Source organism: Halichoerus grypus, chromosome 9, assembly GCF_964656455.1.
Source record: "Halichoerus grypus chromosome 9, mHalGry1.hap1.1, whole genome shotgun sequence".
In the NCBI taxonomy this organism is placed as follows: Eukaryota; Metazoa; Chordata; class Mammalia; order Carnivora; family Phocidae; genus Halichoerus; species Halichoerus grypus.
The window spans coordinates 42,752,518-42,764,712 of NC_135720.1; the positions used below are offsets into that span (position 1 = coordinate 42,752,518).

Genomic DNA, 12,195 nt, shown 5'->3' on the forward strand with positions numbered 1-12,195 from the left:
AGCCATAAGGTCAGTTTTATCAAACAATTTCCCATTAACAGAAACGTTGGAGGTATAACTCATGTTACACAAAACAAATATACAACAAATAATGATGGCTTAAATGAACAGTTAAATGAAAACTGTAATAAGGATTTCTGATTTAATTTTGTGTTTTCTCATACAGTGTACATCTGAAACAATTGTACTGTAGGCATCTTGCTGTAAACTGCCAGCTCTTTGTTTTATAAATGGCAAGCCGAAACAGAGCGAAAATCACGTTTCCAGAGAAGGGGGAGGCATAGGCTAAGGCTGCTACAAACTAGCTTTCAGAAATGAGAAGTCAGTAGTCAACTTTTTTCCCCTCTGATAACCGTTTTTTTGTTTTGTTTTGTTTTGTTTTTCAGAGCAACAGGGAAATTGCAAACACATTTTGGAAAATAATGCTGTCTTGAAAACAATCTCTATTGGACCAAGTCCTTACTTCCCTGGAAGTAATCACATCCAACACTTAATTTCAACACAGTGTTCAAATTTATTACTTGAAGCTATGGCATAAAACTGTCTTCTTTAAATGGAAAATTTGACCAACTTCTATGAGACAAATGAATTTTGAAAGTGGGAGTGGGTGGGGGAGGTATGTAACTTTTTTTCTTCAAGTGGGTGGAGAAAGGATGCAGACGAAGAAGCATCCTAAGCAACCACAAAACGATGAGTATCTCAGGGCGTAAAAGGATGTTAGACCAGAGAGCTCAAATGCTCTCCGATCACAGCTTCTCTACGGGGGACTTTTGGTTTGACTGCTACCAGGCACCGGGGGAATCCCCGTCTTGGGTAAAAAGAGGGAACTGGAGAAAAAGACACGTTCAGAACGACCCAGCATCGGACGATTCTCAGCGAGACCTGTCCTTCGCGGGACCCCTCGGAGCGGGCCTCGCACGGCCTGGGGGGCGGGTCCGAGGGGGCGGCGGGGAGGTCCTGCGTCAGTCCCGGGGCCTCCCGGGCCACTCAAGGCCAACGAGCCCCTGCGACCCGGGCCCGCGGACCGCGCAGGATACACTCCCGACCCCGAACCCAGCCCGCTTCCTCGCGCCCTGTGCCTCCGGCTCGGGTCTAGGCGGCCTCCCCGCTGCCGCTCCCGCCGGCCTCGCGCCTCCCAGACCCGCGACCTCCCCGCCCCCGGCCGGGCCCCCGCGAGGTTGCGCTTCCCGTAAACTCCCCGCCCCGCGCGGCCCCCTCCCCGCCTCGGCCCCGCCCCCGCGGGTCCCTGAGCGGTGCGTGATTGGCCCGGCCGCGCCATCACTCTCCGGACGCGTCACCGCCCTCGTTTCCGAATGCCCGGAGACCGGCAGTGGTATTAGTGCTCGCGGGGCCGCGGTGGAGGGCAGCGTGCAGCCCTGCTCGCTCCTACTCGCCCGCGGGTCGGCGCGCTAGCCTAGACGAGCGGCGACCAGGGCTGCGGGGCGGCCGGGCTGCACGCTCAGCCGCCGCCTGGGAAGCCGTGGCAGCTAGTCCCAGCTCCGAGATGGGGACCTGGCGAAGTTGACTAGCCCCCCGACCCGCGCAGCGTCCCTCCTGCCCCAGAGGTGCGCTGCCCTCTCCAGGAGGTGCCCGCACGCGGCCCTGCTCCAGGTGTGCGCAGGACACCCAGTCCCCCCGGGACCAGAAAACTTCACCCCAAGTCCAAAGAGTGAGCTCCGAGGGCGGTGCCCGGAGCCAGACTCCCGACTCCGCGCTGGGGGAGCTGTCCCGGCGGCTCACACGGCCGTCGGAGGGCGGAGACCCGCTGGAAACTTTATCACCATCATCGTAATTACTACATTTTACTGTTTCTCTCCCCGCAGGGGCTGCGGCCAGCGGTCTGTCGCGCGTGCTTGTTTGCCAAAGGAGCTGCCCCTGGGAGAAGACCCACAGAAGAGTTGTTTCCCCAGGGCATACCTGCAGCCCAGCCCAGGGGCTCGGGCGGCCTGGATGCGCAGGACCCAGCCCCGCAGCCGCTGACGCCGGGCGGCGGCGAAGTTTGGCTGCTGAGCGGCGCGGCGCAGGGCCACTGGACAGCGGGCACCCCAGCGGCCGCGGCGGCTGGAGGGATGCCGGTGGGGGGCCTGTTGCCGCTCTTCAGCAGCCCCGCGGGCGGCGGCCTGGGCGGCGGCCTGGGCGGGGGGCTCGGCGGCGGCGGCAGCGGCGGCAGGAAGGGATCCGGCCCCGCCGCCTTCCGCCTGACAGAGAAGTTCGTGCTGCTGCTGGTGTTCAGCGCCTTCATCACGCTCTGCTTCGGGGCGATCTTCTTCCTGCCCGACTCCTCCAAGCTGCTCAGCGGGGTCCTGTTCCACTCCAGCCCCGCCCTGCAGTCGGCCGCCGACCATAAGCCCGGGCCCGGGGCGCGCGCCGAGGACGCGGCAGATGGGCGAGCCAGGCGCGGCGAGGAGGGCGCGCCCGGGGACCCGGCGGCTGCCCTGGAGGACAACTTGGCCAGGATCCGCGAAAACCACGAGCGGGCTCTCAGGGAAGCCAAGGAGACCCTGCAGAAGCTGCCCGAGGAGATCCAAAGAGACATCCTGCTGGAGAAGGAGAAGGTGGCCCAGGACCAGCTGCGTGACAAGGCGGTGTTCAGGAGGCTGCCCCCGGTGGACTTCGTGCCCCCAATCGGGGCGGTTGGCCGAGAGCCGGCCGACGCTGGCATCCGCGACAAGAGGGCAAAGATCAAAGAGGTGAGTGCACCGTACTGGAAACCCTTCCTGCCTGGCAGCGTTTTTTTGGGAGAAAAAGACAAACCTCTGAAACTCTTAAGACTATAACATTACAGTGTAAGGGGACAGAGAGCTTTTCAGCTTCCACCAGGTGCAGTGTCAAAGGCTCTTTAGTTTTCCTTTTTGACTATCACAGTAGATGTGGCCAATTAAGATCTGAGGTTGAATCCCGTTGCTTTTAATTTGCGTGCTCTGGTAAGCATAAACCACGTGAGGTAGGTATTAAATACATGGGCAGGTGAGGTGGTGTGCAAACCTCCTCTTTCATGGGCCTCCTCACGGGTAATCGTCCCTGCCTGAGAACATTGACAGTGAAGGTCCCAAACAGCCCCCTACTGAGGCTTGGACGTGGCTCGAAATGAAGGTTGAACATAAACGCAAAGCATTGATCATGCAGGATAAGAAGGTTCTAACAGCAAGCCAGCACTCCCTGGCCTTCAGTCATGTGGCCTTATGCTGCCAGGTGGCATCCTGTGTGTACTTATAGATTATAAAGGTGAAACTTGAGAACTTTCTATCATAGGGGGCACACTGTTGTTTATTTACATTTTAAAAAATGAAAAATTTAAAAAGCCAGCCAATTGTCTCTTGTATTTCTGGTGTAGTGAGAAAGAGTATTTTATGCGATGCAACAGGTTTGCCTCCACAGCAACACAAAAATGACAAACTTAATCCAAGACAAACATGGACTTCGATAAGTCTTTCATAATTTATTTCTTGTAATTTTCAGTTAGCACTTGTAGCATATGGCCACTTAACTGGCTTAAACCTGAGGGGGACCTTTAAAGTCATTTAAGACTGTCAATTTAAAGATGAAATTTGAGGAGCCCAAAGCCCCAGAATTAGTTAGTGACCAAGTTAGGACTTGAAGCCAGGGCTTCTCCTGGTCACCTTTCACCAGTCAGCAGGCTCTTTGTGGACGTGCTTCCTTCCACAGCTACTCTCCTGTATGAAACTATACCAGCCTGAATTTTAACACAATCCAAGAGCTGGAGGAACCATATTAAAAGCATTTCATCCCAAATCTTGATTCAGATTTCTTTTTTTTTTTTTTTTTTAAAGATTTTATTTATTTATTTGAGAGAGAGAGAATGAGAGAGAGCGAGTACATGAGAGGGGGGAGGGTCAGAGGGAGAAGCAGACTCCCTGCCGAGCAGGGAGCCCGATGTGGGACTCGATCCAGGGACTCCAGGATCATGACCTGAGCCGAAGGCAGTCGCTTAACCAACTGAGCCACCCAGGCGCCCTTGATTCAGATTTCTAAAATGTGTTATAAGTGGAAGTAATATTTTGGCATTCAAAAAATGTCAGAGTCTCTGTGAAAATAAATTTTATGTTTTGACATTGGGTAGGTAATCAGGAAAGGAAGCGGCCTCATTCTCCCATTTTCAGAGAGTAAACAATTTTGAGTTGGTGAAGAGGTATTTAGCTTGAGTACCTACAGAATGGAGGCAGCTTGATTGTTACAGGATTTGTGACTTTAGTATAAAACCAGATGAATTTGGTTTTAGCTGTAATTGAGCAAGTTAAAGTAGATTTGGGTCCCTTTCAGTTTACCCTAGGCACAAAGAGGGTGCCTTCATCCTTCTGTGCAGATAGATTCCTTCAAGCCCATCAGCCTTTCTGCTTTGGGACCCTTCTTCAGGCATAGAACCTCCCAGACTTGGAGGAATAGATTTTATGTCCCCGGACAACTTCTCTCTAGCAGATTGCCTTCTCCATGAAATCCTGTCAGGGATACCAAACCAGGAAAGTGGATAAAAAGCTCTATTTCTCACCAATTTCCCTCATCTCTTCATCTCCCATCCTCCTTAAAAATATCCAAACAAAATCATAGGTAAATTAACTGTAAATCTATATGCTTATGTTTCCCTTAAGTTTAAAACAGTGTAATTCACACATTTCTTGCCTCTAAATTCCTATGAGCTGCCAGTTAGTGCAGATCACAGTTGTCCAAGGAAATTATTTTAAATACTAAAGATGCATGGATGTTGAAAAGCTATCCATACCAACCAATAGTGATTAAAAGTGCGTCAAGAGCAAAAGCAGTGGGAATTGAGGACAGCATATTAACAGTATGCCTATCTGCCCCTACTGGATCCATGTTATCTGTCTCTCTAAATCAAAAGGTCTTAATTAGCCATGTAAAGAAAATTTACGTAGCCTTCTGTTATCTGTGTGGTGCTAACGTCTTAGCACTTAGATGTTTTGAAACTGCCCAGTCTTGCATAAAGTGGTGGAAGTAATGTGTTCTTTAAAATTCCGTGTTGCCGTGAGAACCCAAAAAAGCTAGCATAATTAGCTTCAGTATTTAGTCAAAAGCTAATGGGAAGAAATGGATTATGGTTTTTCATCAGATTAGTTCAGGCAGATGCGTTCCTTTGTAAACCAAAAAAAAAAAAAAAATGCCATTCTAAAACTGTGCTGAAAATGTTCAGTTTTAGAAAGGAAAGAGTGGTTACCTATTGTAAATAGAGCACTGCGCTTTAACTTCACACTTTTATATTCAGTTTCTGGTACCACTGTGGACTTTTTGTCATGGACCAGTAGATCTTTGTCTTGGTTTTGATCTTTGTTGTCCCTGTATTTTCTAGTTCTCTTTATATACTTAGGCTCTCTCAGGTGTTAGTACACCTGAATGTATTAACAGTTTTATAGCTAAAATTTAGAAAGTATAGGCAAGTCTAGTATGTTGAGAGCTTAGACTATAATTTCTGAGCCAAACATTTAATTTGTAAATTTAATTTAAAGACAGCTAATACTATTTTTATAATGCCAACACAATTGTGTTACTGGTACTTTGGTAAATTTTTAACAAATTTGTGTCTAGAGGAGACAGTCATAATTTCAAATAGGATATTACCTAGCTCCCTTCACAAAAAGCCATTATATGCTTTCCAGTACTAATTCGATGGATGGTAAAACTTTGATGTAATACTTAAAATTGAAATCAAGATGCTCCCCCCGCCCCATGAAAACTTTGTAAAAAATCAACTCTGGAATTTCCCTGAATTTTATGATACATAGAATATATTTTCATGAGTTTGATCTTTTTAAAATTGTATTCAAGTTATCCTTAGTTTTAAAAAGCAGTGTTAAAATAATGAAGGACCAAAGTTAAAATAACACCATGGAATTTTTAAACAAATAGTCTAGTTCCTCTTCTACCTTAACCCTTTTTTAAAAATCAGGAAGCTTTTTCTCTTTCTTTCTTTTTTTTTTTTTTTTTGTTTTGTTTTGTTTTGAGCCTGTACAAAGAACTTGTACAGTCCTTTAGGATTAGAGCCATAATCCTAATTTAGAGGATGAATAATTTTGGTTTTCATCTCCTGGAATTATGGGGAGTCCTTGAGTAATAGGGGCTGAAGACATCTTCTCAGAGGGGATTCCTCCCTTCTCAAACTGGAGTCTCCACCAGCCTAAATGGGGTAGGAGTGAAGGGTCTGACACTCGGCTTGGGGCCTCTCAGGCAAGGCTTTAGGATTGGTCAGCCATGGCAGTCAGAGTTGTCTATAGGTTTCTCAAAGCATTCTTTAGTTTTTTATTTCAGACCTACTTATATGATCATAAGTTTAAAGAAAATGTTCATATTGATGGCTAATGGTTAAAATGTATTTTTATGTCTTACACAGTAGCCTTATGTTGTTCTTGAGTCTATCATTTATGTTAACTTTTGATGATTAACCCTTTTATTAAAGATCAGATGTAGGAATAATCTACCCAGACAGACTAATACTTTTATTTTGAAGACTTAACTTTCCAATTTATCTGTATGGGTAGTTCTGGTGTGGAAAATAATATTTGCAAAATAATAAAAGCCAGAATTTGAAGACCTGACTCCAGAGGAACTTCAATACCCTTGAGTTACCCTGCCTGTTCTGCTCACCCTACTCTGAAACATACCTGACATTGACCAGAGGCAAAGGCAAGATTCCCCCACTCTTAGGTTTTTCCCCAGAGCAGGTAGGTCATAGAGTATTTGTAAAATTTTTTTCTCTTTAATAGGTAAATGAATAAATGATGATTTCAGCACTATAAGTGGTAGAGTAGATCCTGACTGTTGAACTTTAATACATGAAAGCAAGAAAAGATTGTTAATGGATGATCAATTACGTTCAGTTTAATTTTCTGTAAGCTATTGATAATTTGTTTGAGAGGAATATTCTGTCTTCCTCTTACCAGGTAACTTAAGATTCATAGGCCTTAGAACCTAGTTAAGGTGTGAAAAGTGGTTAAAAAAATGCATTTTTGAGTCAATGCTTGTGTATTTTTTAGGTGAGCTGATCAAATAAACCATCTTGAGAAATATATCTTAGTATTTCACATGTATAGTAAGTGCCTTTGTATGAAATCTGAGTTTGTTGGAATTCAGTGGGAAACTTATATATTTATATTGAATTATTCCATAAGCTGTGGTAGTACAAGTTCTTCAATAAAGAGAGTTTCAAGCATGTATCTCAAGGTCAGAGGGGAGGAATACCTACAGATCAGTGTGAGTGATGAGAGATAAATATACATGGGTAGATCAGAACTGCACTGGAACCTGCATATAGCCCATAGTCCAATAGAGAACCTGTGACCTTTTAAGTTCTTCATAACCTACAAAACCATAAAAATGTGTGTGTTTGTCAAAGATGAGTATCGATTGATCAAAATAGGAACATCCACCCCATGGATTCCAGAGATACTATGAAATGCCTCTCCCCTAACCAGACAAAAGAGTAATAGAGAAACCAATATTTGGTAGTTTAAGGAAGAGAATTATTTCTTTGGGAAAATTAAGTCATGACTTTTCCTTCAATTCTCAGCCTCGTGTCTTGTTTAGTGTTAAGTAATTGAACTACCTCTAATCAGCCCTGCCTTAACCCTCACTCCCAAATCTGCTTTTAAAGATCCTTTATACAAACTATGCAGGTTTTTTCTTTTACCAACAATAGGCCATAAAAATTATAACTCTCTGATTTTTAAAAGTAAACATATGCTCTAAGTCATATTGTTCTGTATGAGTCCTTAGAGATAGCTCAGCTTGTTCATTTTACAGTAGATGCAACTGAGACAGAGATTATTCCGGAAATCAGATTAGAGTTGAGGATGGAAGCCGGATCCTTGGTGAGTGTTGCTCACTGTCTTAACATGGCTTGCCTCCTAAATAAAATGCCACAGAAGTATATAAATGGACTGGCCATATTCATCATTTGCAGACTCTAATGTAGAATGAGTACAAAACACAATTCTGCAGTATTATAAATTTGACCTTGTATTAGTTAAGTTACATTAACTATAGTCATTTTTTAAATCTTATTAGTGGCATGATTTAGAAGACCTCTTCTTTTTAAAGCCACCCAGGAAAAGTTTGATATGACATTTTTTTCTGTTGATAAACAGATCTCGGCAGGAAGCAGAGGCATTTGTAATCATTCAGTTGGACATTTTTTACAAAGAGAGGTGGGGAGGCGAAAAGAAGAGAGACAAGAAGAGGGGCAGCTTAGAGGAGTGTGATGGCATGGGGGAGCTACTTCAGACTATAAATGTGCATACTCTTTTGACATGGCCTGATGTGTAACAGAAGAATTGACAGCTAGCCTGAAGGACTGTGTTTTTTAAAAAGTAAACATACATTTAAAAATTACAACAATCTATGGGCTCTTTATTGTAGGAGCACAGTTCTCTTCGCCCAAGTAGGTCCTAGAGAGTCTCTGGATACCCTTGCCTGTTCCTGCTCCGTCCACTTGCAGCACTATGGTGGGGATGAGAAGGGCTGCTCTGGAGGCAGATGGCCAGGACCTGAATCCCTGCCATTGAGTGACCTTAAGCAAGTTGCGATTGAATCTTTCAGAGCTTCGGTTTTCTCATTTGTAAAATGAAGACAAAAATGGGCACCCATTTCATTGGATCAGAAGGTTTAAATGTGATCATCCACACAGCAAGCACTTAGAATGATATCAGGCATGTTGCAAATGTATGATAAATGCTACTTGCTATTATTACTGTTACTAGTCGTTCCCTAAAGCCATCAATCTAAGATTACTTTGTTTCATAATGTTTGGTAAATCAGGAAGTGGATAACGAAGTTTCAAAAGGTTACCAAAAACAGTTCAAATCAAGTTTGGTGCTTAAAAGGATACATTTCCAGTTCATCACGATGATCTTTCCAGACGGCTGTGATTTTATTGTGTTACTGTCAACTCTGATTTTCTCAAATTCCTTCCAAATTCCAAAAAACTCTAGGTATCTTTAAAACGATATACTTCTTCAGCTTCTGTATTTCAAGTATTTGAGAAAGAATTCGTCTCTTTCTCACAGTCAGATGCGCCCGTTCCTGAAGTGGCTCCTTCTCAGAGTAATCACAGCGCTTGAGTTACCTCCTTAGGCATTGAAACTGTTCCCCCAAATAGAAAGAGAAATTGGGGAAAGTGCATTTGAACCAGTTTTATCTTTGGAGGAATGTTTTTAAGAAGTGAGAAGAAAATTACTTCAGACTTGACAGAAATTTACTTAATTATGATCAGTGCTATAGTCAGAGTTCAGTCTATCATCTAATAATCAAAATTCAGATAAATCAGTTGTACTTTGTAACTCAGAGTTTGCCCTTCCTTGAGAGCCACAAATTGAGATTGGTTAGGGTTTTGGGCCCAGAAAGACCTCTGAGATCCTGAAGCCCAGTCCTAATTTTCCAGGTGAGAGCCAGGGCCCGGCGAGCCATGACTTCCTGAGATTCCCCCAACGCACTAACGTCAGAGCTGGGAACTGCCTCTTAGCCTGAAGGCCGCACTCTGCCTGTGATTTCTTGACTCTAATGAGAACCTATGTTTTGGTGGCTGGCTGGCCTGCCCCGCCCTCCCACCTCTTCAGCCCTGAATGGCAGGCCAGCAGTGAGAAGCCCCACTGAGACCATCCTAGAGGGAGAGGAACATCTTTGCTTGAGAAAGCAATGCTGGTTAATTCCTTGGCTCTGGAGAAGGGGCAGCACTGCCCTACCCGCCCTGGGTCCTGATAAAGACTTCTGTGATCATTAGATGCTTGAAAGAAAACCAAATGAGATTAAGGCTTAAGAGCATTTAAAAGGCGCAGCCCTCCTTTCTGTTTTGAATACTCTGGCAGTTGCTTTAGGTACATTAGAGTCCAGCAGTCCTGCAGATAATCCAGGACAGAGATAATAAAATTAAAAAGCCCACCATCCTTTGTATTCGCTTGTCTTTTGTAACTAGAATGCCTCCTTCACTTCCTTTTTTCCATCAGTCCTTTGTCTCCCTGGTTATTAAGCTTATCAAAGGCTCAGTCCCCGAACTGCCCCACTGTGTTCTCATCACTCTTGCTCTATATCCTTTCCTTTAGTGACACGCCGGCCTTAATATAGTAACTTCCATTTGCACGTCTTCATGCTTTTGTATGTGGGTCTCCCACTGGACTGTCCTGTCCCCAGTCCTTCCTGTGAGGGTGCTCGGTGGGAGAGGAAGCATGGAAGAAAGGGGTGAGAACCTGAGGAAGGTCGCCAGCTTCCGCTGCTGGTAACAGCACACCACGCCCATGAAGAGCCTCTTTGCCCCTGCGCAGGTGGGGATGGCTGTCTGCTGAGGCTAGGGGTTATGAGGACAGCGTGTGGCCGTGGGGCATGGGCACAGACCTGTGAATGACTGTGGGGAGAGTGAGTTCAGGCCAGGCAAAGACCATGAGCTACTGCTGGAAACTATCTACCCAACCCTTTCTCACTGAACGATCTTTTCGAAGTCCTCCGAGGAGCACTTGATCCTTCTGAGGGACCAGAGGGCCCATGGATAGGCAGTGAGGGCTTATGGTCCATGCTGGGGGTGGCCAAGTCCAGCTTCAGTCCAGCTTCCCTGAACTGATGTTTGGGCATGATTGCCTGACCCTAGTTCCCCTTTCACAAGAATCTGTGCTGGAGCTGCTACAAGGGTGTGTTTCCCCGCTGGATCTCTATCAGGGCATAAGGCAAAAGGACAGCCCTGTAGAATGATTAAGGAAGCACAGGGGTGTGTTCCTAGTCGCAAAATCTCATTCCCAGCTGCCTGAAATTTCACCATCAGTGCCTCCCTTTTGTTGATGTATTGCTTCTTTTTTTTTTTTTTTTTTTAATTTTATTATGTTATGTTAATCACCATACATTACATCATTAGTTTTTGGTGTAGTGTTCCATGATTCATTGTTTGCATATAACACCCAGTGCTCCATTCAATACGTGCCTTCTTTAATACCCATCACCGGGTAACCCCTCCACCCCCCCCTCCCCTCTAGAACCCTCAGTTTGTTTCTCAGAGTCCATAGTCTCTCATGGTTCATCTCCCCCTCTGATTTCCCCCCCTTCATTTTTCCCTTCCTACTATCCTTTTTTTTTTTTTTTAACATAAATGTATTATTTGTTTCAGAGGTGATGTATTGCTTCTTAAAGGCTGCTGTTAAAAGTATATCACTCAAGTTACCCAGCAGAAATTATCATCCTTTGAGGTTTGTCTTAGCAAGGTGAGAATAGGTTTGTAGAAGAAGGAAGTGTCTTTCATTGTCTTATTTCATTGCAAACCAATGCTGGCTTAGGAAAAACCATTTTGAAAGTACACAGGAATAGAAAAAAGAAAAATGTATCCTTCACATTCCTATCACTTAGTCACAAGTAATACCAACACTACTCCACCCCAACAAATAAGGGTTTCCCCCCCAACGTTATAACCACACTATATAAACGTGTTTTTCGTTTTCTTTTGAAGTGTCATTTTATGATAGCATAATATATGAAATAGAAGCATCATAGTTTATTTAACCATTCCCTTGGACCTGCACATTTAGGTTATTTCCAGTTTTTTGTTTTCATAAAAATATGCTGAGATAAACACCTTTGTCCATTAAGTTTCCATCTTATTTTTCATTGCCCTGACCCCCATAAGTAGGATTTCCCCTTAAATTCCTGAAAGAGGAAATGAATGGGTCAAAGGATCATAGTACATTTTGAGGGATTACTTTCCAGAAACAATTTATACTTTCACTTGTAATACAGTGAATGTAGTCTGTTGAATCTTTGTAAATTTCATAGGTGATGAAACAGTATCTTGTATATTTAATTTGCTTTTCTTTGAGCAACATTTTCTTCTGTGTTGGTTGACTAGTTGCATTTCCTCATTGTGAGTTGGATAGAACAAGGAAGTTATTAAAGGGGCAGGATTTGGGGAAAAGGCAAAGCATGGAAGCTTAAGGAGGAGGGTGTCCATTGGAGAGGGTGGATCTAACAAGCTGGCTGGTGGGACACGGGCTCCCAAAAGAGGCAAGGGCCAGGAAGGTGATAGACAGCATTTTATTTAAAAAAAAAAAAACTTACAACAAAATTTGCTTCTTCCCTGGGTTGGTCACTTAGGATAAAAAGTACTCTTTATTGATAGGAGTACTTACCAAGCACCTTGGAACAGTCCACTTTTCCTCAGCTAAGACCCAGACAGCTCCCATCAGCTCATATTCGTTA

At 44.6% G+C, this 12,195-nt stretch overlaps 1 protein-coding gene across 2 annotated transcripts in view; it reads left to right on the plus strand.

The window, feature by feature from the left end:
* The first annotated feature begins 1,260 nt into the window (after window positions 1-1,260).
* The window catches only part of MAN1A1 (mannosidase alpha class 1A member 1), a 164,693-nt gene continuing 153,758 nt past the window's right edge, over window positions 1,261-12,195 (plus strand). Inside the window, exons 1-2 of one of the 2 annotated variants that reach the window (XM_078054798.1) lie at window positions 1,261-1,611; window positions 1,824-2,690. In XM_078054798.1, coding sequence (XP_077910924.1) covers window positions 2,070-2,690 — 621 coding nt within the window. In that variant the 5' untranslated portion in view covers window positions 1,261-1,611; window positions 1,824-2,069. The remainder of the gene's footprint in view (window positions 1,612-1,823; window positions 2,691-12,195) is intronic. The other variant, XM_078054799.1, reaches the window with a different exon arrangement.